The following is a 27,441-nucleotide window of genomic DNA, read 5'->3' on the forward strand; positions in this document are numbered from 1 at the left end:
GATCTCAGTGAGCAAAATTGCAAGTTTTTGATTTCTTGTCTGTTTCCTGTTTGTTCGTATATTGTGATATTTTCAAATGTTAACTCCCCTGCTCTATTTAATTATTCCCTAAAATCTGACACATGGTCCAAATACGTGGGCTCTCAATTCTGACTCACCAATTTCTCCTTCATCAATTTTAATGATCCTCTCACTTCATGTCCAAACACTAATTGAAATGGACTGAATGTGGTCAATTAAATTGGTGCATCTCTCATGTCAAGTAGTACAAACAAAATTCCTTTATCCCAATCATGTGGATAGTCTTGACAATAAGCCCTTAACATGGTCATTAATATCTGATGCACCTTTCTAGCGCTCCCTGCGATTCTGAATGGTGTGTTATAGATTTAAATAGTTTTATTCCTAAACTGTCCATAACTTCCTTGACTAATTTTGATGTAAAATTTGAGCCTTGATTTGACTGGATCTCTGTGGGTAGCCCATATCTAGTGAAAATTTTGAGTAACTCCTCTACAAACCTTTTAGCTATGAAATTACGTAATGGAATGGACTCTGGAAATCTAGTCAATACATGCATAATTGTTAACAAATACTGATTCTCACTTTTTGTAATCAATTAAGACTTTTGTAAACTGTTCCTCAAATGCAGGAATAGGTATTAAACTTGTCATGTTTGGCAAAATTCAACTACATCCTTGTGCACTCCAGGTCAGTAAAAATGTTTTTGTATTTTAGCCTCAGTCTTTCTTACCCTTAAATGACCACCTACTGGTAATTCATGCACTACCCGCAACATCTCCTTTCTATAACCCACTGGTAATACGACTTCATGAACGTTTGCCCATTTCTCATCTGTCTGAATAGGAGATGGTTTCCATTTCCTCAATAAGACAATTTTTAAGATATGAGCACTCAGGAATACACTCAGATTCTTCTTCCGTGTACGCTGCTTTTGATACAATTACTTCAGCTTTTCATCCTTCTGTTGTAACTCAGTTAACTTCTCTGAGTGATAGATATCCACTTTGTCCTCTACCTGTACCTGTTTTGGCTCAACCATTTGGTCAAACATGGTCTCAAATAATTTTACTTCAACTCCCTTATCTGTACTCCTTGATCTCCTCCTTGTTCAACTGGTGATTTTACCACACAATCAGGAAAAATTCAAGGTATGCTTCCTGCAATGCCTCAGCTGCCTGAACTTCCGCTGGCTTTTCAACCACAGTAGGCAACATTCTTACCTGTAGCCCAAGTATATAGTTAGCAAGAACAAGTTGTATTCCTGGAGCAGAGAGTTCTTCCAGTACTCCGACCATGACTTTTCACTGGATGCTCAAACCTCACTCGACATAATTGAGCACTACTTGTCTCAGTGAATTCCACATACTAGCACTTTTTCTGACAGTAGTCCTTCTCAGTTACATATCATCTCATTCCTTAACATCAAAGATTGAGATGATCCCATATCACTTAATACTGTGACTTCTTTATTTGCTACTCTTGGCATATGAGAGTAAACCTTACTTTTGCAAGTAAACAGTTTATGAAATTCTGGCACTTCATTCTTAACCAATCTCCAACCAGGTAGTACATTATGGTGCAAACCTTCCACAGTGCTTTCCTTTACCGTTTCAACAAAATTCACTGGCTTATCCTGGTTTCCTTCATCCGTTGTCCCAGTACTTTTTCTAACCTACCAAACTATGATTTCATGTGGCCTTCTTTATGCAGTGGAAACACCAAAGCTTTTTAACTTTTCTTTCCCCTTCATGGGTTTTCTTTTTATCCTGTGGTAAATTAACTTTATGATCTTCACCGAGATCTACATTTCCCCAATCACAAAGATTTATCTTTGCCCAAATTTCTATTCTTCATGGATTAAAATTGATGTTGAAAGCTGAACTTTGATTTATGCACCAACTCATAATCATCAGCCATTTCAGCTGCTAATCGTGCCATTTTGACTCTCTGCTCTTCCACATGATTTCTCACTACTTCGGAAGTGAATTTTTAAACTCCTCCATCCTTTAAACCAAATTTTCTAAATGCCAATTTATGAAGTTTAAACACAGTGTCTTTCTCCTGCTTGGGCCTCCCTCTCCTTTCCTTCTCATTCTGTTAAAGCAATTCTATCCTTTTCTTTTTTGTTATCACAGAGTCATAGAGATGTACAGCACGAAAACAGATCCTTCGGTACAACTCATCCATGCCAACTAAATATCCTAACCTAATATAGTACCATTTGCCAGCATTTGACTCATATTCCTTCAAACCTCTTCATATTCATATACCCATCTAAATGCTGTAATTGTATCAACCTCCACCATTTCCTCTGGCAGCTCATTCCATATATGCATCACCCTCTGCATGAAAAAGTTACCCCTTATCTCCCTTTTATATCTTTCCCCTCTCACCCTAAACCTATGCCCTCTAGTTCTGGAGTTCTGCAACCCAGAGAAAAGACCTAGTGTATTTATTCTATCCATATCCCTCATGACTTTATAAACCTCTCTAAGGTCACCTTTCAGCCTCCAATGCTCCAGGGACAACAGTTCCAGCCTATTCAACCTTACCCTGTAGATCAAATCCTCGAACTCTGGCAACATCCTTGTAAATCTTTTCAGACCCTTTTCAAGTTTCACAACATCTTTCCAATAGGAAAGAGACCGGAATTGCATGCAATATTCCAACAGTGGCCTAACCAGTGTCCTGTACAGCCACAACATGACCTCCCAACTCCTGTACTCAATACTCTGACCAGTAAAGGAAAGCATACCAAACATCATTTTCACTACCTATCTACCTGCCAACCCTGCTTTCAAGAAGATATGAACCTGCACTCCAAGGTCTCTTTGTTCAGCAAACCTCCCCAAGACTTTACCATTAGATGTATAAGTCCTGCTCTGATTTGCTTTTCCAAGTACAGCACCTCGCATTTATCTAAATTAAACTCCATCTGTCACTCCTCAGCCCATTGGCCTACCTGATCAAGATCCCATGTAATCTGAGGTAACCTTCTTCATTGTCCACTACATTTCCAATTTTGGTGTCATCTGCAAACTTAAGTGTACCTCATGTTCACATCCAAATCAATTATATAAATGATGAATAGCAGTGGACCCAGCACCGATTCTTGTAGCACTCCATTGCTCACAGGCCTCCAGTCTGAAAAGCAACCCTCCACACCACCCTGTCTTCTACCTTTAAGCCAATTCTGTATCCAAATGGCTTGTTCTCCCTGTATTCCATGAGCTGTAACCTTGCTAACCAGTCTCCCACTTTGTCGAACGTCTTACTCAAGTCTGTATAGATCATGTTCAGCATTCTGCCCTCATCAATCATCTTTGTTACTTTTTCAAAAAAACTCAATCAAGTTTGTGAGACATGATTTCCCACGTACAAAGCCATGTTGACCATCCCAAATCAGTCCTTGCCTTGCCAAATATATGTAAATCCTGTCCCTCAGGATTCCCTCCAACAACTTGTCCACCACTGTTATCAGGCTGACCAGTCTATAGTTCCCTGGCTTTTCTTTACCACCTTTCTTAAATAGTGGCACCGCATTAGCCAACCTCCAGTCTTCTGGCACCTTACCAGTGACTATCGACGATATGACTATCTCAGCAAGGGGCTCAGCAATCACTTCCCTAGCTTCCCACAGTTCTAGGGTACACCCCCTGATCAGGTACTGGGGAATTTATCCACTTCTATGCATTTCAAGACATCCAGCACCGCCTCCTCTTTAATGTAGACATTTTTGCTGGGGCGATTCGTTCATTTTCTCTTTCCTCTGCTTTTAATCGTAATTCAAACTGTTTCACTTGTTTCTACTTCTTTTTGTTTTGCCTCGACTCAAGGTGGTTCATTTCAAATTGAATCTTAGCTATTTCCGAATATTCTGATGGCGTTTCCAGCAACTTTAAATGAGCTATTGCTGTAATTATCTCACCTCTTCTCAGGGATGAAGGCAACTCCAACTCCAGCAGCTTTGCTTTGTTCACCTTTTGTAAAGCCCCCCAAAGTCATTTCTTCCACCTCCAGAAAACGCTTGGTGACTGAAAGAGCCATTACTATCCGAAGCACTGTTTAAACCAACTGAATTCAGAATAACATCCAGAATAAAAGACATTAATACCTACCACTCACTGCCTAATCCCAAATTGGAACTGTCAAATCGATCCTGACAAACACTCCCAATCTGTTATGGACCAGGCCAGACCCCCGCAAACCACGTTAAGGAGGTGGCCCAGACCCTAACTTTTTCTTATTTGAAAGGCAGATGTGAAGTGGATATTCCAGGTGTGACGCAGCAGGTCAAATCATTCAGCTTTAAGCAAACAGAATTCATTTAAACGCTACAGCTGAAACACGAACAAAAGGAAACAGAATTTGGATTAATTTGATTACTTGAAAACCCAACCAACTTGATACAGCAACTTAACTAAAGAGCTGTTTCAATTCCTGCAACATCCCATAAACACACCCCTCGGCAAAAGGTAAATTCAAACTCAGGATCTAACAGGCAGGAAGAAACGAGGTCAAAAGAGATTTCAAATAGAAAGCCAGTCAGGATCCTTCTCCACTGCACCAGCCTCTCACTGTTACAACAAAAAGAAATGAGAAAAAAAAAACCTGAACTGTGAGAACTGACCACTCCCCTGCCATTGTTAAATAAGGCTCTTGCACACAAATTTCTGCCTTTACAACCTCTTGAAGAAAAACCAAGGACAAATTAACCTTTTTAAAGTGATAGCATCATCTCAGGAGGAATAGATAATTCAGCCCCTCAACCCTACTCTGCTATTCAATAAGATTATAGCTCATCAGCCTCAGGCTACAACACCTCTTTTTTGCCAGATCCTCAAAGCCCTCAACTCCTTAAGATTTCAAAAATCTATCTACCCCCTCTTCAAATACTTTCAGTGATCTATCCTCCATAATTTGGGTAGTTCGGCCCTTTCAACACAAAAAGACCCATTAATCGACTCTGTTTTCTGTTTGCTTACTAATCCTCAAACCATGCTAATACACTACTCCTAACACCTTGAGTATCTATCCTGCGCAATAACTTTTTCTGTGGTACATTATCAGATGCTTTCTCAAAACCCAAATACTCTATATTGACAAATACCCTTTTATCAACTCTGCTTGTTATATTGTCAAGGAATGCCAATGTCATATTAAACATTAGCAATTTTCCCATGTGTTTTAAGTAGTGTCTCTTCTCATTTTTAGCCCACTGTCGAAATAAAATGGAAATGATCTTAAAAATGTGGACACCCTTAAACAGTGTTGGCTTGGTGTGGCTAAGTTTGAATACCTTAAATTAATTTGCAGCTAGTTCTACAATACAAGAATTCAGCAATAAAGTTGTCAAAGCACAAGAACATTGCTGTTGTCATCACACCTCACCTCAAATATCCCACCAAAGACCATTCTATCCTTGAAAACTCAGTCTCCAACATCCCTCTCCTTTCTGAAGTCCATAAACATGTTGCTTCATACATCCAGACCAAACTTTCTCACAATTGTATATCCAATTCGATTCTGCCCCTTCCCATTGTTGAAATGGCTATGATCTAAAACACAAATAGCATCCTATATAAGAGCAACCACAGGAAATTATTCCTCATCCTTTTCAACCTGTCTAAAGTCATTGATATAGCTGACCATACCAATCTTCTCCAAAGCATCTACTTCCTTTGCCATCTGCTGGAAGGTACGATATGTGTGTATTTCTATTTGTTCCTATCCAGTCAAAGCCAGAAAATCGCCTGCAAGAGCTCGTCCTCCTATTGCTTTTAGTAATTCTGGTGTTCCAAAAATCTATAACAATTATGCTTCTATTTCAGATCTAAATGCTGCTTCGTGATGACACCGTCTGAAAACACATCAGAGTCCACATGTGTGTTAATGAGATCCAACTCCATTTTATCACTTCCACTCCCAAGGTCTTCACTTTCTCTGACACACTGCTTGTCCAACAACCAGTAATAAATGAGCAAAGATTACCTCAAGCTAAAGTGTGGTCAGACTGCAGCCATTATCTTCTGTTTGTGCCAAAAACCTAATTCCCTTACAAGGGACTTCCCTCCCTCTAAATGTGACACAAGGTGTGTAATTTGCGTATATCATATATTTGAGAGTTGGGATTTTTGAATTTTCAACCAGTGGCACATGGGCTTTTCTAACATTGCTATTCCTGCAGCCATGGTGATTTCTTCTGAAACTGAATGAGCAAGATGGTCTCCAAGAACGAATGGAACTTTGTTGCATTTGGGAAAATATTATGCCACCAAAGTAAACAAGCTTTGGTTGTGAAGTTCTGGATATTCTTGGGGCTTAAAGGGAACATCTATAGCTGAGAAAACCTCCTCAGATTCAGGCGGAAAATTCTGCAGGGGTTTTGATGAAGTTGGATGCATAAAGCAGTTGCTTCTGAGAAAAGATGATAGCTTAGTTTTTCTTTTAAAATAGATTATCTCAAAGTACATTCTCTCTGGTGGGAATCTGTAAAGGGGTACTTTGGGGATAAATGAGATTATACTTTCAACATGTTTCAGAATCTTTAAATATTTATTATATGTGAGCAGTTTAGTTTATTCTATTATACCTCAATTTCTTTTGCTCAATACAGTTCAATTTTATTATTAAAACTAAATCTGCAACATTGTGTGCTCGAGATACCACCTTGTTAAAACAGAAATAAATATTATTTATCAAGCCAGATTTCAGTCTGAGTTCTGACTTCCCCAGTAATAAAATCAGCTGGATTCAGAACACATCCAAGCTTAAACCAGACTGTTCATCATCTTAGCATCGTCTTCGGCTGACAGGTCAGCTTCCAATTACATATCCATGTCATCGCTCAGGCCAAATATTTCCACCTTCATAATAGCAACAACTATGCCCTGCCTCAGGTAATCTGCACTGAAAAATTCACCCATGTCTTAGTTCCTGATAAACTTGAATGATCCAAAGCTCTACTGGCCACCTCTACTGTTCCACCTTCTATAAACTTCATTCAAATCTTGATATCCTAACTTGCATGTCATGTTGTTCGCAAGTCAATCCTCTGTTTGCTGGTCCAGCACAAATTGAAAACTTCATATTAGTTTTCAAATCTCTCGATGGATACACTTCTCCCCATTATTTTATCTTAGTCCAACCCAGATTTTCAAGGTCTCAGCACTCCTCCATTAATTATGGGCATGGTCGCTCAGTGGTTAGCACTGCTGCCTCACAGCACCAGGGACTCGGGTTCGATTCCAGCCTTGGGCAACTGTCTGTGTGGATTTTGCACATTCTCCCCATGTCTGCATGGGTTTCCACCAGTTACTCCAGTTTCCTCCCACAGTCCAAAGATACTCAGATCAGGTGAATTGGCCATTCTAAATTGCCCGTAGTGTTCAGTGCATTAGTCAGAGGGAAATGGGTCTGGGTGGGTTACTCTTCGGAGGGTCAGTGTGGACTTGTTGAGCCGAAGGGCCAGTTTCCACACTGTAGGGAATCTAACCACTCATTTTGCCTTCAACTGTCCAAATGCAATGCTCCAAAATTCCCACCCTTCAAGTCTCCATCTTTATCTCCAAAGGAGAGACAACGTGCAAGAATTCAACAACATAGGACATTGGTGACACCTGCATTAGGAGCAATTCTGAGAAGGTTCACTAGCTGAAAGGGTTGTCTCTTGAGGAAAAGTTGAGCCTATACTGAAGAGAGTTAAGAAAACAAGAAAGGTATCCTTATTAAAACATAAACACTTCAGAAGTCTTGAAAGATGTTGCTGAGAGGATGCTCTCCCCACAAACAACTACCCAGACCTCTCGTCTCCCTTGAAGGAGGTTAGATCTTGGGAATAGATTCAAAATAAGGGTATTCACTTTAGAAGATGAGGAGGAATTTCTTGTCTCAGGGTTGTTAACCGTTGGGATTAGAGAGCTGGAAAGGCTGCATCACTGAATATATTCAGTGGAACATAGCTATGTTCAACAGAATTTTGATTGACAATATCATGGACAGATGGAGAAATGGATTTAAGACCAAAATTCAAATCAGCCATGATATTATTGAATGACAATATTTAATATATCCAATGGCCTACTCTAGCCACCAGTTCTTGGATTCTTATTTCATTGTCAAAGAGGTAGGTCTGTAAAAGATTTTGGTCATCTCTCCTAATGTGAATTTATCATGGATTTGTGACCAATTCAGTTTAGTAATGCTACTGTGAAATATCCTAGAACATTTTGATACAATAAATGCACTACATAAATGCAAGCTGTCATTGTTGTTTTATTGCCTGCAACAACTCAAACTAGCTGTGGACTCAAAAAGGAGATATTTGGCCTCATGAGGAGGCCAAGATGGATCACTGATTTGGCACCTTTGGCTGAAAGTGGTTGTGGATACCACAGCCTTACCAATTGCACTCATGCTGACTCAACTGTAATTAGAGAATGGAGATGTTCATGGAATCTCATCTATTTAGTTCCTGAAACAAACACAAACATTTCCAAACAGATGTGATAGCAAGTGCAGAGTTTTGATCTGATATGGAGTGGTATGGAATAACTTACTTTTCCAAAGAAGGAACATTAATATTTAGCAAGCACGTGGTTTGTGCAGTAGCATTACCATTTTCAGCCATGCTACGTGCTTGTCCTAGCAAGTTTTTCTCCACTCTTTGTTGAACAATGGTTTGTTGTCTGGCTTCATGGCACTGGTAAAGTGAGGGCTATCCAGTTTTGAACAGTAACAATACTAGCTGAAAATGTGTTGCTGGAAAAGCGCAGCAGGTCAGGCAGCATCCAGGGAACAGGAGAATCGACGTTTCGGGCATAAGCCCTTCTTCAGGAATGGCTTATGCCCGAAGAAGGGCTTATGCCAGAAACGTCGATTCTCCTGTTCCCTGGATGCTGCCTGACCTGCTGCGCTTTTCCAGCAACACATTTTCAGCTCTGATCTCCAGCATCTGCAGACCTCACTTTCTCCAGTAACAATACTACTCAACTCAATGGAGGATGTTTCGAGATTAATAACAGAACTTCATTTCCACAAGTCAGAGCTGATGGCCACTCCTGCCAACAGAGTTATGGACAAAATCTGTAAATTGTAAATCATTGAGGATGTAGATGTTGTCATGTAGGTTTCTCCCCCAAGAGTGCATTCCGCACCTTTGCTATCCTAGATGCTTCTTCCAAGTGATGCTCAATATAGAAAGACTACTAACTCAATAGCTAAGGGAAGGCAGGCAATAGCCTGATTCCGAGAGACTTCACGAGATCCAGAATATTTCCCTAGGTCAATCTCTTCCAATCATATACCACAGTATCTCTCAATGGAGGAGCCTGACATGCTTAGGTACAGTTTTATGAAGACCAACAAGACATTTGCTTGACTTGCCATTGATATAATTATCCATTTATTCCCAATGCAAGACTAAGAGTGGTATTAATGAAGAAATGGTTGCCATTATTGCACGTGCAATTGTATCTGTCAAGATATTGTATCTTTAGCAAAACACAGCACTTAATGCATATCCTGCATTGTTCTCTCATTGATTGGAGAGTACACCTCTTCAAATGTCTTTTCATGCAAAGGAGTAAATACCAAACAATTAGTGGAAGATATTGATCAAAGAGCAGCCAAAAGGTTTTTCTCCCATCTCAAAAAGTTAAATGATAAGGTTTAGGTTTCATTGTATCACATGCTTCAATTTTAAATTCTTCATGGTGTTCAAACTTTTAAAAAACCCAACCAACTCAATGAATGGATTACATGATGATTAATCAAGTATTGACCTCTTATTAAGGAATCAGCCTGCAATACTACAAGGACTGAGTTTAAAAGAAGCACACTGATATTGTGCCATGTTCCAAATAGTAGCAGCACTGGACACAAACATAGCCTTGGTTTTGATTCTCCGATTATTGAGCAAGACTTTGCCAGGTTGACTTGGCTTGAATGCACACTGTTTTGTTTCGTACATCCAAACGCAATGAGCAAAATCAAAGCTAAATACACAATATGGTTTTAATCGTTTGACAGAGTCTGACATTTCAGAAATAGCCCAATCAAAGTTGCTGTTTACTGGAGTCACAGACATATAAGATTGGGTTTGGGCAGCAGTTTCCTATGCTGAATGACACAAGAGAACTTCTTGGGTTTTTAAACAATAATCCAAAAGCTTTGTGCTCTTCATTATGGATAACAACTTTTCATTCCAACTTTATTTTACTGTTTTTTTTAAACTTGAATTCAGATGCACAAAATGTTATGGTGCTATTTCTTCGGATTCCACACACAACTTCCCACTCCTGTCCTTGACTGGCCCTAATCTTATCCTAGTCATTCTTTTGTTCCTGACCTACCTATAAAAAGCTTTAGGGTTTTCCTTGAGCCTACCTGCCAAAGACTTCTCATATTCCCTCCTGGCTATTCTTAGCTGCCTTTTTAGGTGCTTGCTGGCTAACTTGTAACTTTCAAGTGCCCAAACTGAGCCTTCACGTCACATCTTAACATAAGCTTCCTTCTTCATCTTGTCGAGAGATTCGACTTCTTTAGTAAACCACAGTTCCCTCCCTTGACCACTTCCTCCCTGCCTGACAGGTAATACTTATCAAAGACACACAGTAGCTGTTCCTTGAACAAGCTCCACATTTCAATTGTGCCCATCCCCTGCAGTTTCCTTCCCCATCCTGTGGACTCTAAATCTAGCCTAATCAGATCATAATTGGCTTTCCCCCAGTTATAACTCTTGTCCTGTGGTATATACCTATCCCTTTCCATCGCTAAAGTAAACATAACTGAATTGTGGTCACTATCACCAAAGTGCTTACCTACCTTCAAATCTAACATGTGGCCTGGTTCATTACCCAGTACCAAATCCAATATGGCCTCACCTCTTGTTGGCCTATCTACATACTTTATCAGGAAACCCTTCTGCACGCATTGGACAAAAATTGACCCATCTAGAAGTACATGACCTACAGTGTTTCCAGTCAATATTTTGAAAGTTGAAGTCCATGACAACTACCCTGCTACTTTCGCTCTTATTTAGAATAATCTTTGCAATCCTTTCCTGTACATCTCTAGAACTCTTCAGAGGCCTGTAGAAACTTCCCAACAGGGTGACCTCTCCTTTCCTGGTTCTAACGTCAGCCCATACTATCTCAGTAGACAAGTCCTCATCAAACGTCCTTTCTGCCATCGTAATATTGCCCTTGACTAACAATGCCACGCCTCCCCCTCTTTTATCACCTTGCCTGATCTTACTGAAACATCTAAACTCCGGAACCTGCAGCAACCATTCCTGTCCCTGCTCTGACCATGTCTCCAAAATAGCCACAACATCAAAGTCTCAGGTATCAATGCTGCAAGTTCACCCACCTTATTCCAAAGGTGCAAAACTTCTTGAGAAGTTTTGACCGACTCTTGAGAAATAAGGCAGGCAAGTGACAGAGGTGTCAGTGGGGGACACTTTGGGGTCAGTAACCATAATTCTATTAGTTTTAAAATCATGATAGAAAAGGATAGACTGGATCAAATTGGAGAAAGGCCAATTTTAATGGTATTAGGCAAGAACTTTCAAAAATTGTTGTGGGTTAGATGCTCACGGCTAAGTGGACAGTTGGAAATGAGAAACCTTTAAAAATTAGGTAACAAGTCCACCACAATATGTTCCTGTCAGGGTGAAAGGAAAGGCTGGTAGATGCAGAGAAATCTGAATTTTGAGAGAAATTGAGGTTTTGGTCAAGAATAAGAAGGAAGCATATATCAGAGATCTATATGGACTTCAGTAAGGTGCTTGACAAGGTTCGTTATGGTAGACTGGCTAGCAAGGTTAGGCAGCAGAGATCGAGTGAATCCCTAGAAAAGTATAAAGGTAGCACATGTATACTCAAGAGAGAAATCAGGAGGGCAAAAAGGGGACAGGAGATAGTTTTCCAAAGACGATTAAGGAGAATCCAAAGGGATTATATTAAGGACAAGAGAGTAACAATGGAGAGAATTGGGCCCCTCGAAAATCACCAAGGCCGCCTATGTGTGGAGCCACAGGAGATGGAGGAGATACTAAATGAGGATTTGCATCAGTATTTACTGTGGAGAAGGATATGGAAGAGAGAGAACATGGAGAAGTAAATAGTGACATCTTTAAAAATGTCCATATTGCAGAGGAGGAAGTCCTGGATGCCTTAAGATGCAGAAAGATGGATAAATCTCCAGATCCTGATCAGGTGCACCCTGGAACTCCGTGGGAAGCTAGGGAATTTATTACTGGGCCTCTTGCTGAGATATTCACGTCATCGATAGTCACAGATAAGGTGCCAGAAAACTGGAGGTTAGCGAACGTCGTGCCACTATTTTAAAAAGGTGGTTAGGTAAAGCCAGAGAACTCTAGACCCGTGAGCCTGACATCGGTGGTCGGAAACTTGTTGGAGGCAATTCTGAGGGACACAATTTACATGAATTTCGAAAGGCAAGAACTGATGTGGGATAGTCAACATGGCTTTGTACGTGGAAAAATCGTGGCTCACGAAGTTGATTGAGTTTTTTGAATTAACAAAGAGAACTGATGAGGTCAGAGTGGTCGACACAATCTATATTAACATCAGTAAGATGCTTGACAAGGTTCCTTATGGTCAACTGGTTAACAAAATTAGGTCATAGGGAATACAGGGAGAACTACCCACTTGGATACAGAACTGGCTCCAAGGTAAAAAACAGAGGGTGGTGGTGGAGGGCTGCTTTTCAGAACGGAGGCCTGTGACCAGTGGTGTACCACAAGGATCGATGCTGGGTCCACTGCTTTTTGTCATTTACATAAATGATTTGGATGTGAACATAGGTGGCTTGTAATTTTGAGATGACAACAAAATTGGAAGTGTTGTGGACAGCGAAGAAGTTTACTTCAGAGTACAACGGAATCTTGATCAGATGGGCCAATGGGCCAAGGAGTAGTAGTTGGAGTTTAATTTAGGTAAATGTGAGGTGCTACACTTTTGAAAGCCAAATCTGGGCACAACTTACACACTTAATGCTAAGGTCTTGGGGAGTGTTACTGAACAAAGCAACCTTGGAGTGCAGGTTCATAGTTCCTTGAAAGTAGAGTCGCAGGTAGATAGGGTAGTGAAGATGAGTTTTAGTATGCTTGCCTTTATGGGTCAGTGCTCTGCGTTTAGGAGTTGGGAGGTCATGTTGGGAGGAAATTGGTTCGGCCACTATTGGAATACTGTGTGCATCTCTGGTCTCCCTGCTCTCGGAAGAATGCGTGAAACTTGAAAGAGTTCAGAAAAGATTTACAAGCATGGTTCCTGGGTTGGAGAGCTTGAGCAAGAGGGAGAGACTGAATTGGCTGGGACTATTTTCCCTGCAGCTTCGAAAGCTGAGGGGTGACCTTATAGAGGTTTACGAAATAGAGGGGCATAGATAGGTTGAATCGACAAGGTTTTTTCCCCAGAGTAGGGGAGTCTATAACTACAGGACATATGTTTAAGGTAAAAGGGGAAAGATTTAAATCAGACCTAATGCCAATCTTTTTACGCCGATGGTGGTACATGTATGGAATGAGCTGCCCAAGGAAGTAGTGGAGGCTGGTACAACAACATTTATAAGGCATCGGGATGACTACATGAATAGGAAAGATTTAAAGGGAATGTTGGCAAATGGGACTAGATTTATTTAGGATATTTGGTCAGCATGGACAAGTTGGACCGAAGGGTGTTTCCATGCTGTAAAGCTCTATGACGCTAAATGATGGAATGAATGGCCTTATTTTATGAATTCATGTGACATTCTAATTTATTCCATCATTTAATGCAATCATTTTTTTTCCCAAGACAGGTTCAGCATAACAGGCTCCACAATTAGACATACACATTGTAACTATGCTCTGCCATCATCCTCTCAAAAACACATGGCAAAACATAAAAGATATGGCATAACTGCTGTTCCTGATCCACAATTACCAGGTAAGAAGCCAACTTTGCCCTTTCTACAACCTATCTGTGTAATAGTGGACAAGGGCCTAAAGATCATGCCAATGTGCCAAATTAAGATGGGAAGAGATTAGCAGCCCAACAGAAGCCAGGGTTACATCAAAGTCTGCATTCCAATAATCCTTCTGATTCCTTTGTGTATCAGTCCATGACAGTTCAATTACAAATGCCAGCAGGCCCTACATTTTCTACTTTTATAAAATTCTGTGACCAGTTCTTTTCAGCCTAAAACTAATGATCTAATTTAAATGTGCTGAAATTCATTTGCCAACATTTTTCCCACTGATTTGCCCTGTTAATAATATCTTGCTTTGTACTTAAATCTACACTGCTTTCAACCGCAGCGTCCTTGGCTAACTTGGATATGCACGTTTTACTCCATCATTTATGTATTTAATGAATGTAGTTAAAACAACCCATGTCATCACTAACTGTGTACTGCTGATTCTGTAATTTGTGTTCAATCCCAAAAGCTGCAATTTTGGCTTGGTTTCTTTAAGAAAATTATCAAATGTCTTTTGGAAGTCCATACGTATTAACATACATTAACAGTCCCCTTCTTGACGACTTCAGTCACTTACTGAAAAAAAATCCATTAGATTCATCCTGCATGATTGACCCTTTACCAATCTATGCCAGTTTACTTTTTACTGTAATCAGCTGAAGATTTGTAAGCTGCTCAGGCACCAAATCCTTAATTATAGACTATAGTTGTTTCCTGACAACAGACAGCTCTGAGACTAACTAGTCTATAATTTGCTGCTGTCCCTCTGTCACTTTCTTTAATGAATTGAAGAAATGGACATAGAGAAAACAAGCATGGTAAAAACATATTTTCCACTGTGCCGAGTCTGCAGAAATTAAAAAGATCACAGTGCAAAGTCTAGGTTATTTTCTTTGTGTTTGGACTATGGGCTATAAAAAGGGAAAGATTATGTTTTAATTCAAGGAACTGTGCAAAGATAAAAACCATGTTTACTGGAATACATTCAAAATTGTAAACAACATAGCTTTCCTCGAACAGTGGATATTTCAAGACGGTGGCGGCAGAGGAGCAGCGATTGGGCTGAGCCCTTTTTACCTTTCTTTTAATTTTGCTTTTTCTTCTTTAAAGTCTGTTCTCTTACTTTTTTGCCTCAGTTGCAGTGGCATTGGCGAGAGCATGCCCTGCACAGAATGACAAATGAAGATAGTGGTGCAGACCTGAGGAATAGCGAGGCTGAGTAAATGACAAAGGAGAAGGAGCCTAGCAGCAGCGACAATGGTAGGATGAGGCAGACGCAGCTCCACTCCAGCCTGAGGTCGTATGGCGAGCGAGGAATAGTTCCCAGGGTTAATTGTCCGGTCCAGACTCGCAGGCTGAGCCGAGGCTCCAGGTCCATGGCTAGGCTCGGGCAGCTGATGGCAGAGGTGGCAATGACAATCAGTATGGCACCAATACAGGATCCTGCAGCATCAGCGGCGGCTGTATTGGTGAGGTCAGCCCTGTGTGAACTCATGGCCACAGCAGCATTGGTGGAGGTAAGATGGCACTGGAGACTGGTGACTCTTTGTCCCAGCAGCTAAGCGCGGTTGCAGCAGTGTCATCAGTTTAGCAACAGAGTCTGCAGGCATCGGGGTGGAGGAGCTGGGATCCAGGTCCATGGCTGAGCTACAAGCAGGAGCTGTTCCAAACAGCCACTAATGTTTTTGCATAAGACTATAAGATTAGCTTTCTGAATTTTTCTGGCTTTATATTCTACATTTTGGTTTATTTTCTATGTTGTAAGATGGCCCTGGAGAGTGGCGATATGGAACAACACTTTTCACTGTATATGTAATAAATACACATGACCATAAATCAAATCAAACAGCGAGAGCTAAAGCAGACCTATGGGTTCTGAACTGAGAGGATAATTGCTTGTCAACACATTTTGCGTGCCTCCTGGCCAAATGGCTGTCGTTTGTGCGGGGCCACTGTATCAGAGAAACACTCAGCCTGCAGAAAACAAGCATCTAAAAATCTCTCTCTGTGCTTCTCTCCCGTGTAGAGGTACCAGAAAGTATCCAGTAACAGCAACAAATTTCTAATGACCGTACTCTTAAAACTCTCTGAAGGAAGAATAAAACACATCCACAGACAGTGAAAGAATAAATTTGCAACCAGCGAAGACAAATCAGAATTGATGTGCATACAACCTTGTATCCATAACAAAGACTAGAAAGGAATTGGAAAGCACAGAAATAAAAACTTCAATTCATGTGCTCATCAAACTGCTTCCCTGATTTTCTTTGCTTTTTCTATCCTTCATATCTATGTCTTTTTGTCTGTCCGTCCATTTGTGAAGGGGAGAATTTAAAAGGTGCAATCTTAACTTGTACAGAATAAGTCAGCAATACATATTTCCTAATTGCTGTTGATTGAAGTCAATTGTTTTGAGGTCAATACAGAAGCCTGTGAGTGTTTTCTTTTAGCCTGAGTTGGTCAAATAAATTGGGGACTTTGGATAGCTTGAACAAGTCTTTTCATATGTGTTGACTCAAGAAACAGTGGTGTCTGATTTCCAATTCCATGAGTTGCAACATCAGTAAATGGCATACGTAAATTGGATTAGCAATGCTGCAGCAGTAATTCGAGATTCAATGAGTGCGATTTGGAAAAGAAAGTGCACACTAATTGAAAGAAAACATTTTCCAAAGAAACAAGTTTATTCACTTCAGGACAATCCAGCCACTTCAAGTAATACAACCAACCTGATTTGGAAATATATTGCCTTTCCTTCATAGTCACTGGGTCAAAATTCAACTCTCTGTCTAACCACTGAAGATATATAACACCAAATTCACAGGAACCATTCAAAGTGGCAGCTCACCACTTCTTTCTCAATCATTAATCGGGAATGGAAAATTAAAGATTGCCTTATTAGCAGTACCCATATTCCATTCATTAAAAAAGCACTTCAAGTGAGAGAAATCAGAGTTCATGTTCAGAAACATTCAAACTAGAGAAGGGTCACTGGACCCAAAACAAGCAAAATACAAATTGCTAGGAAAACTCAGTGGTTCCAGCAGCATCTGTGGAGAGAAATCAGACTTCACGTTCAGAAATATTCAAACTAAAGGAGGATTGCTGGACCCGAAATATTAACTGCTAATTAATGCTACCAGACCTATTAAGTTTTCCCAGCAATTTGTATTTTTCCTTCTCATTTCCAGAATCCACAATTCTTTCAGTTTTTTTTCTTTCGCACTTCAATGAGATTGAATGAATGGCTTAAATCAATGTGCATGACACCCTCAACCCTGTACCCTTTGGGTATGAGAAAAGCCATGGTCATAACAAAGTAATTAACCAAAACAGATGCAAAGTAAGGTGTAAAGGAGTGGTTATGTAAAACCAACAGCTGCAGGAGTATCGTGACAAGAGGGTCAATCATTAAACAGGTGGAAGCTTCAACAGTTTGAAGTTAAATGATTTATCTATCTTTAAACACCATACTTTTCAAAGATGCAAAAACAAACTAACAATTTCTAAGTACACTAAATGAACTGCATGCAGAAATGTTCAATTACTTTAATATAGAAGCTTTGCTTGGTCTCATTAAAGTATCAGGAGACAAGTTCCCTCAATACCAGGCTTTGTTCAGTGCCGAAAGACAACTAATTAGAACCGCTGCTCAGGTTAACTCTGACACGTTACTGGAATACAGATGAATTTCCAAGTAAAATCATTCTAATTAGCCTATTGCCACAGTGAAAAGACAAATTGAAAGAATGCCTGGATAAAGCACCACTCAAAAATATTTTCAATGAAACAATTTTGCTGATGGCTCTTTGCACAAATCTTTCCCACATCTTAAGTCACCAACAGTAGAAATAAAAAAAACAAATAAAGGAACAAACATAAAAACATAACTTGGTTTATTTTTACTGTAAAACTAGTGTCAAGGTCAAATTAATCAAGTGAAGAAAGGCATAAACTGTAATTTTAACCTTCTAATTTAGTTCAATGAGTTGATGCACTAGTTAAATTCAGTGACACATTAAAAACTCTTCCTACTCGATGCAGAATGTTTATTTAAGTTAACATTGCCAATATTATGGAAAGTGTCATGTGCAGCAGGCAGCTCGATAGACCAGCAGTGAATGAAGAAGTGCAAGATCAACTTGATTCTCCAGCCAAAATGAAATGGAACAGGGTAGGTTAACACTATTCAGCTTTTTCCAAGTTTGCTCAACGCAAGCGATAATCAAATAATCACACAAGTGTGAATTTCTAACTAGTTAGCTAAAAGAGTGAATTATACAGTGGAATCAGTGTTTCTTCTCATTACACCACTCAAGCACCACTGGTCGATCATTTATCAATTTTCTCACCTTTTGCACAGAAGCTTGTTGAAAGAGAGGAATAAGAGGATTAGTTCTTGGAATATCAATATGAATCTGTGAATAAAGAGAAAACAAGTAGCAGAGGCCAAATTATTACTAGTGGTGCAGCCAGTCAAGACAATTGCTAGCGTTTAGCTGGGGCTCAAAGCCAAGGATTCCAAGCTGTGGAATGTAGTTCCGTTTTCAGGAATGCTCAAAATTTTGAGGAGTCACAATTCAAGGTTAAATCTTCCTTGAATACATTTAGCAACAGAACCAACCTAACAACTCGGAATCCAAGCTTTGGTCATGCCTACTGTGTTTGCAGAGCTGAGTAAATCAAAAATACCAATACTTCATAAGTATGTACATATTCCAATCATTTTCATACAAAACAGTTTCAAGAATCATCCACGTACTGCACAATTAGAAAATGTTCTGATACTCTGAAAGCATTCTGAGAATATATCACAAAATTATAAAAATATCAAGGATAAGTTACGTGCTGTATCAACAGACGATAAAAGCACGTGTACATTCGAATGAATTTGATGGGCAAGGACAAAGCAAAGGAGCAGTACCATTCTGACCTGGATCCAGATTTCCACTGGAAATTGTTTTTTTTTCTTGAACTGCATTTGATCATTTTTTCCTTTACTTCAGGTGAGTACAACAACATAGGTTTTCCACATCACTTTGACAGAAAATAAAATTGCAAATGGTTGACAGCAGAGTATCTTTTTTGCTTCATTTTGAAATGCAATCTTCCTGCTTAGCATGATTCTGATTGTTAACTGAACATCGAAAACTGGAACCTGTAAACTGCAAGTCCAATAGTGAACTTCGTCCATCATTCAACTATAAAGTTTGTCAATTTCTACACAAAAAGTGCACACATATGCATGTACGTATGCACGCATTTATATACAGGGGAAATTAAGTGATAATTTTAGTAAGAGGAAATACTCCCAAGTTAGTTCTTGGAATTCAAGGTAAAAATGAAGGTTTAAAGCTACATTTCCTATCTTACTTTGTAATTGCATTTTTCGTGAAATGTTAGCTTTGCTGTCACTCATCCACTTGCTCATATAAATCAACAGCATTAAAAGGTAGAGTTCTGCTTCCAAAGTGGTATCTTTATGCTCCAAAGGACAACATAAAGCCTAATAATAACTACTCTTCCATTTTCTACAACTAACCCATAATGGAAACTGTCTATGGCCCCAAAGACACCTCTGGTAGTGGAAGAGATCATCTTCCATTTTTTTTTAAACAAATTGCGAAGATCCAACTATTCTGGGGGGATACTGATAACAGTTGCAGATTGATAAGTGACACATTCTGCTTTCTCCATTTCCTGCCGAAAAGGCACAATAAACCAAAGCTTCCATGGCTTTGCTATTCAAAGCAGGCAATACACTCTTCAATGCTTGCAGTACTAATACAACAAAATCCAAAGGCGTACAATTTGCAATCAGCAAAACAGCTCTCAAATATTCTTTTTACTCAAACTGAGATAGTAAATGGGGGAAGACATGTCCCAAGCACAGTTAAAACATAGAAAAGGTTTCTCTAAATCTGAGCTTCATTCTGTGGTCATACCCTGAATTCAATGAGAATGTCCATTATCAATTGAAATTATCCATTCATAGAAATTTACACCAACCAAAATTATGATAGATGTAGCACAGGCTTTTGCAATTTCGGCGAAGTGGAGCAGGCTGATCCAGAACTGCAATTTTCCTACCAACACCAGCATGTCAGACTGCCACATAGGTCAGTGTTACTAAAAGCAGAGAGACAGTTCTTGTGCTTGACCTGTAGTTTAGTCTTTAGAATGACAACTGGTCAGAAAGAAAAAATTAATTTATCAAATCAACCTCAAATAGGCAGTCCTGTACTAATTTTGTGGATGACTCTCAAATCATATTTCATCATTAATACATGTTAAATAATGTAATATTTATACCAATTTTGAAGTATGACAAACAATACATCACATTGACTTTAAGTAAAACAATTGGTCAAATGATAAACCCAGCTCTGCAAAAAACAAATCATACAGCCATCCACTAAAGTTTTAGTTGTGAAACTGATGGATGAGGCAGGGAAAATATTTTATTTACTTTATTTCCAAAAGCTCTTACCTCTCTTACTTTTGGTTGTAGTATTAAACTCTCAGGAGTCATACGAGGAATATCTATGGCAATCTGATGGTTTAGAAAAACAGTGAAGTTTCAGGAGAAAGTTGTCTGAAACATTTTTCCATTTTCTGAACCTAAATATCAAAAATCTAATGGCTCTTAAATACTAACTTGCAGTCCAATCATTACTCCAACATACGAAATGAACATCTAAGAGTGTCAATTTTTGTCAGGCATGAAATGGCATTAACTCTACCTGTGCAACTGCAGCAAATTCTGAGCAAATTTTTCTGCTCACTTTAATGCAGCCATTGCTAATAAAAATAAACTTCACTTTTCATAATATTTTGCAAGACATGGGAAATGGAACACAGTTTGCCTTTAGTTGAAATAGTGTGAGAAACACTGCACTTGAAGAAATATGTCCTCCTTGATTGGTAATCGAAGAGTCCAATTTTAAATTTAATATTTTGAGTGAAAATATTCTGATTGAAAGGTGATTACATTCAGAGTATGGTGGTTGGCCTTATTGAACCACAAGTGACTTAATAGTTCAAAGCAATTTTACATGTTGACTACATTAGACTATTGCAATCATGTGAACCTCCCCATAATCATGTGTGTCATCCATATCTTACTAAGCATTTGCTCAGCGTATTGTTGGTGTAGTCATAGCAACATTTACCATACTTTGAAAACCTCAAGATCATTACAACTTTGAAATCTAACTCCAACTTGGGAATCAGACTCGAAATGATATCGAAATAGAGCTCTGCTTGATGTACAGTATTAACAGTCTTGATCTTCAATTCGATCTCAAGCTGAGCTTCTGATTCTTTCGTTCTATCACAAAAATCGCCTCTGTGAACCGCTGTGACAAGGCTGGTTTTGTGTTTGCGCCTACTTGCTACTGAAAACTTACATATGTTTTTGTTAGTTCCAGAATTAACTATTCCAAATTTCTGCCCTCCCAAAGCTTGAGCTCATCCAAAAATCAGCTGCTTATTTCCGAAACCACATCAAGTTGTCTTCATCCATCACCACTGGTCTCACTGATATGCAGTAGCGCCCAGACCATCATTGCAACCTACCCTGAAGGCACTGTATAGTTACAAGTTCTTGCTGAGATGTTAAATTCAACCGTAAATGCAAACTTTTAACCACAAGAGGTTAACAATGAGAAATGATTCGGAGATGCCGGTGTTGGACTGGGGTGTACAAAGTTAAAAATCACACAACACCAGGTTATAGTCCAACAGGTTTAATTGGAAGTGCTCCAAAAGCTAGTGTGCTTCCAATTAAACCTGTTGGACACTAACCTGGTGTTGTGTGATTTTTAACAATGAGAAAGGTGGAGACAAATTACATACACAACATTTATATTTCACTCAGAAAAGGTGCAACAAAACATTTTCAATTGAAATACCTGTCTATAAGTATCTTGATGGTGCTCATCATTTCTAGAGTCGTAATATTGTTCGATAAAAGCAAAGTACTCCGCTCGCTTCCGCTGTAATGTGCTTTCTCTCCTTTCTGCATTTGCAGGTAAGTAACCCTGAAAATAAAGCACAGCAAATGAGTATATTTGCATCCAGTGAACATGAAGTTGAACAAACAAATTACTTGCAGCTCAAACAATTAATTTGATCTAAACTATGGACATTTGCGAAGAGAATCAACATATGAAGTCATTTTCAACCCAAGGCTTTAGAAGATTCCTTCAAATGGGACTAATCTGCTTCATTGAAAAAGAACAGTGCTAATTACTCCACAGCCTCTTCACTAAGAGAGCCATATTGGGACCTTACTCATTTTACTGTCCAATGCTCCCTTTATGACATGTTTCCTCTGACTTCTGTGTTCAACACGATCTTATGCATATTATTTTCGGAACTTTTCCGGATGTTTTTGACCTACAAAATGTCAACTTTTTTGAGCAAACAAAAATTGAACTCCTTGGTCCAACCCTTCGTGTGGCAACAAAATGATTTGGTCCAAATCTACAAATTATACCTGACATTAACCACTGGGTGTTTAATACATTCTCCAGTGCTTTTGTCTCTGCTGTCACAGCACAGTACACATTGGTTTTCAGAGTTTCATTCCTCCTTTTTTTTTTGAAAGCAGACAGACTACCTCCAGTAAATTCGCTCTCCCACCAAATCTCCACCCACCCAACCACTTCAGATATGAGTTCCAATCCACAACATCAATTTCATCCATAAGTTCCTCCATGGCCTTGCTTCATATCCACAACTTTTTTTGTCATGTGATGTAGATATTTTTGGCAAGATCAGCATAGCTGCTTATCCCTAAATGTCCTTGAGAAGATGGTTATGAACAGTCTTCTTTAACCATTATCATTCAAGTGGTGCACATGCATGCACAGTGCTGATGGGAAAGGGGCTTGACCATTTTGAGCCAACAATGGAGGAACAGCAATAGAATGTGAAGTCAGGACGGTATGGGGCTCAGAACTGAACTTGTCGAGGTGGTGCTCCCATGCATCTGCTACTTTTGTCCTTCCAGTTGTGTTATGAATGTAGTGTACCTTTAAGAGAGTTAGAAGCTAGCAGAACTACATGACAGCACAAAGTATTCTCAATAAGGTAACAATGTAACACTTGGTCGAAAGCTAGATGAGGTGGGTTGCCTGGAAACGACTCAACAGATTCAAATTAGGCCAATCAGTTTAAATTATACCCCTAAAAATACCAATTCCAATCAAGTTTGAATTTAGTATATTGACAATCTTAAAAGCCAATGATACAGTACAATACTTTGGGATAAGATCAGGGAAAAACGAACAGTGGAGAGGAGAACTGCCAAGCCACCAGCATATAAAGACTGCCTGAAAAATAACTCTCTTAAAGGTATCTTTATCGATCAGTAACCTGTGAAGCAGAATCCCCAAGAAGAAAAGACACAGGAATACAAAGAAGAACCGAAAGCTGCCTGGTTTTGAGATAAATAGTTTTGTTTTGTAACCTGTAACTGGATTTTTATCAGACCAGTATTGTAGAGGGGAAAGTAAAAGATAGGTTAGAGAAAGGAGTTGTAAATAGTTATAAGTTAATTATTTCTCTGTTGTATTTTAAGAAATAAAGTTGTTTATTTTTACTTTAAAAATAGTTCTTGGCATCTTGAGTTTTCACAGATTACTGCACAGGATACATTTTTTCCGTGTTGCTGGTTTAAATTAAGCAGGAGGGTTTACCTCATGTCGTAACAGTTGATAAAGTGACTCTTTTAAAAGGTGTGAAAGGAAACTTAGTGCAGCTTTTATGCTGCCAGTGCGCATTGGTGGTAGAGAGTCAATGTTTAAGGTAGTGAATGGGGAGACAATCAAGTCGGCTGTTTTGCACTGGATAATGTTGAAAATCTTGAATGGTGTTGGAGCCACACTCATCCAGACAATTGAAGAACATTCCATTACATTTCCAATTTCTGTTTTGTAATTGATGTGAAGAGTTTTTGGAGTCAGGTGGTGAGTTATCCATCTCAGAATTCCAGGTCTGTTACCTTCCCTTGTAAACATTGTATTTATACAGAGTGATAAAACTTAGTTTCTGGTCAACATCAACACCCAAGATGTTTAAAGTGGAGAAAGAGTTCAATGATAACAATACTATTTAAAGTCAAGGGAAAAAGTGTTATATTTTTTCTTTGAGATAATTACTGTCAGGCACTGTATGGCACAAACGTGATTTGGTATTTATCAGTTCAAGCAGGTATTGTTACACTTGAACACTGGCTTCAGTATGAGGAGTTGTGAATGATTCTGAGCATTGTGCAATCAACGAACACCATCACCTTCAACAACAAGTGCAAATAGCTTGTCTTCTTTGTTTCTAAGATTGAGGCTATCAGCTACCTGTGCCAAGATCCACCTTCCACTCTCCCACCAACTAAACCCCTTCTAAGGCTCTTGACCAAACTAAGGATTAAAATCATTGAAATGATGTGACAGTGCTGTCCTTACTCACTGGTTACCCATTAAACCCATCAGAAAAACAACAAGGGCTTGCAAAACTAAACACTTAAAAATATTATTAAAGCCAATGAAATAATCTTTTTTGCAAGAGTGGAATCTCAAATTTTAATTTTTAATGGAGATTTACAACATGCAAGTTTTCACTTTTCTTTGTCTCTTATCACTTATCACAGAATTCCTTATCTCCTTTTTGCCTACAATACATGATTTTACATTAAGTTAAACACTCCAACTTATAACTTTTGGTTTTTACACTACATCGCTTAGTGACAATTCTTCAATCAGGTCGATTGAGGAGACACCGTGTGGCGTATTTTGTTCTCAGTGATTGGTGTTAGATGATGACACCCTGTTACAGACATTTAATGATTGCGAGTTGTCTTTGGTCCATTATCCTCATTGTTCATTCACTAACTGCCAAGTCCAGGCCAACACATAAATATAAGTTATTGTTGATGAGGGAGAATATATTTTACATACATTATATATGAGAATATATGTGCAGATCAATTTGGTTAAAGATTTTGGAAAACCTTCTGCAGAAAGTACAAAAAAATTTCCTCAGATGTTTGAGTACTGATGCAGCCCTAATTACCACTTCCAAACACTTGGCAGAATATTTTTCTCCTAGAGAAGGTTAAGCAATTTGAAATGTTCATCTATTTTGCTACTTTTATCAAGTTCCTTTTTTGATGTTCCCTTGCCTTTGTTCAAGAAGGCAAGTAGAGATGACCCAGGTAATTATAGACCAGTGAGCCTTATGTCTGTTATAGGAAACGTTTTGGAAAGGATTACAAGAGATAGGATTTATAATCATCGAGCAAGCAACAATTTGACTGGAGATAGTCAAAAGGGTTTCATCAAGGGCAGATCATGTGTCATAATCCTCAGTTTTTTGAAAAGGTGACCAAGCATATGGATGAGGGTAGGGCAGTTGACATGGTGTACATGGATTTCAGTAAAGCCTTTGATAAAGTTCCACATGATAGGCTTTCGGAGAAAATGCAGGGGCATGGGATTGAGGGTGATTTAGCAAACTGGCTTTCTGTAAGAAGGCAGCGAGTGGTGGTTGATAGAAAGTATTCAACCTAGAGTTAGGTTACTAGTGGTGTGCCACAAGAATCTGTTTTGGGACCACTAATGTTTGTCATTTTTATAAATGACTTGGATGCAGGCATACGTGGACGGGTTAGTAAGTTTGCAGATGACACTAAAGTCGGTGGAGTGATGGATAGTGTAAAACAATGTTGCAGGTTGCAGGGTGACTCGGATAAACTGCAGAATTGGGCTGAGAGTTGGCAAATGGAGTTTAATGCAGATAAATATGAGGTGATTTACATTGGGAAGAATAACAGGAAGGCAAAATACTGGGTCAATGGAAAGATTCTCGGTAGTGTGGATGTGCAGGGGGATCTTGGTGTCCACGTACATAGATCCCTGAAAGTTGCCACCCAGGCTGATAGTGCTGTTAAGGCGGCATATGGTGTGTTAGGTTTTATTCGAGGGATTGAGGTCCAGAGCAGTGATGTCATGCTGTAATTGTACAAAACGTTAATTGCAGCCTCACTTCGAATATTGTGTACAATTCTGGTTGCCCCATTACAGGAAGGATGTGGAAGCATTGGAAAAGGTACAGAGGAGATTTACCAGGACGTTGCCTGGTCTGGAGGGAAGGTCTTATGAGGAAAGGCTGAGGGACTTGGGTCTGTTCTCATAGGAGAGAAGGCGGCTAAGAGGGGATTTAATAGAGACACCCAAGATGATCAGAAGATGAGATAGGGTGGACAGTGAGAGTCATTTTCCTTGGATAATGACATTGGCTTGTACGAGGGGGCATAGCTACAAATTGAAGGGTGATAGATTTAAGACAGATGTCAGAGGCAAGTTCTTTACTCAGAGTGGTAAGGGTGTGGAATGCCCAGCCTGCCAATGTAATTAACTCAGCCACATTAGTGGCATTTAAACAGTCCTTGGATAAGCACATGGATAATGATGGGATAGTGTTGGGGGATGGGCTTCAATTAGTTCACAGGTTGGTGCAACATCAAGGGCCAAAGGGCCTGTTCTGTTCTGTGTTCTATGTTCCAGATACAATAAACAGAGTCATTCAAAAAACAGACAGCAATATGCAACTTTAAAAAAAACAATTCCTTAATTATAAGAGCAATCCTCATAAACTGGGTATTGTCAAGGAAAAAGAGGAATAGGAGAAGCCATTATTCTAACTGCATGTTGTTTAGGTTTGTGCAGCATTGAAGTTCTTGAACACCAAATGGGAAGAGCCAGAAATTCTTGCCAGCAATGACCGTAACTAATGCAAGGGTTAAAAAAAACCTTACAATCCACCTTAACTCTCAGTTCCTAATTTGAATCACACCAGCACAAAACTTACAAAGACTAACTCAATCTGCAGCAAAGAAAACACTTACTTTTCTGAAATAAGCTAGAAAGGCAGCACTCCTTTGCCCTAGTATCAAATAAAAACTAAAGAGGGCACAACTAAGAAGAAACAAAATTAAAGAAGGAATGAAGTGCATTAACTTAAATACAATACACTCCAGTCTCCATGATACCCATCAGTTGTGGAATTCCTCAAGCTACAGGTCATTGTGTTATAATCTACGTTTCATTAATGCGATTCAGAGTAAATGTGATTGACGACACTGTTTCTAAAGCGCAAACTTTTAAAGCATGTATTGGTTATAACATGATTCCTGCCCTATCAGTTTAAATAGTGCTATCAGGCGATTTTCTTATACCACGGGATTGTACAAGAACGGAACTACCACGTCATAGCAAAACTGACTGCACTAATGAACAACAAACGCTCTTGTTATATGTTCAGGATCATACAAACATAGATAAAGTTACGGAGCCAACCACATGCATGGGCCAACTCCAGCTTCTATTTCTTGAAGGCCCATTTGCCTAGCCCTGCAGCAAAGCCACGAAT

The 27,441-nt window shown here is 39.3% G+C and overlaps 1 protein-coding gene across 6 annotated transcripts in view; it reads right to left on the minus strand.

Annotated features, from left to right (window-relative positions):
• The window catches only part of tbc1d22a (TBC1 domain family, member 22a), a 414,172-nt gene that overhangs the window by 271,673 nt on the left and 115,058 nt on the right, over nt 1-27,441 (minus strand). For 2 of the 6 annotated variants that reach the window (XM_043713710.2, XM_043713705.2), the window contains exons 6-8: nt 21,921-22,049; nt 20,498-20,560; nt 18,360-18,425 (exon numbers count right to left, since the gene is read on the minus strand). In XM_043713710.2, coding sequence (XP_043569645.1) covers nt 18,360-18,425; nt 20,498-20,560; nt 21,921-22,049 — 258 coding nt within the window. The remainder of the gene's footprint in view (nt 1-18,359; nt 18,426-20,497; nt 20,561-21,920; nt 22,050-27,441) is intronic. The other 4 variants (XM_087999542.1, XM_043713709.2, XM_043713708.2 and 1 more) reach the window with 4 other exon arrangements.

The sequence above is a fragment of the Chiloscyllium plagiosum genome, unplaced genomic scaffold (assembly GCF_037043375.1).
Source record: "Chiloscyllium plagiosum isolate Xiang-an unplaced genomic scaffold, Cpla_swu_hap1 HiC_scaffold_23, whole genome shotgun sequence".
NCBI classification, from domain to species: domain Eukaryota; kingdom Metazoa; phylum Chordata; class Chondrichthyes; order Orectolobiformes; family Hemiscylliidae; genus Chiloscyllium; species Chiloscyllium plagiosum.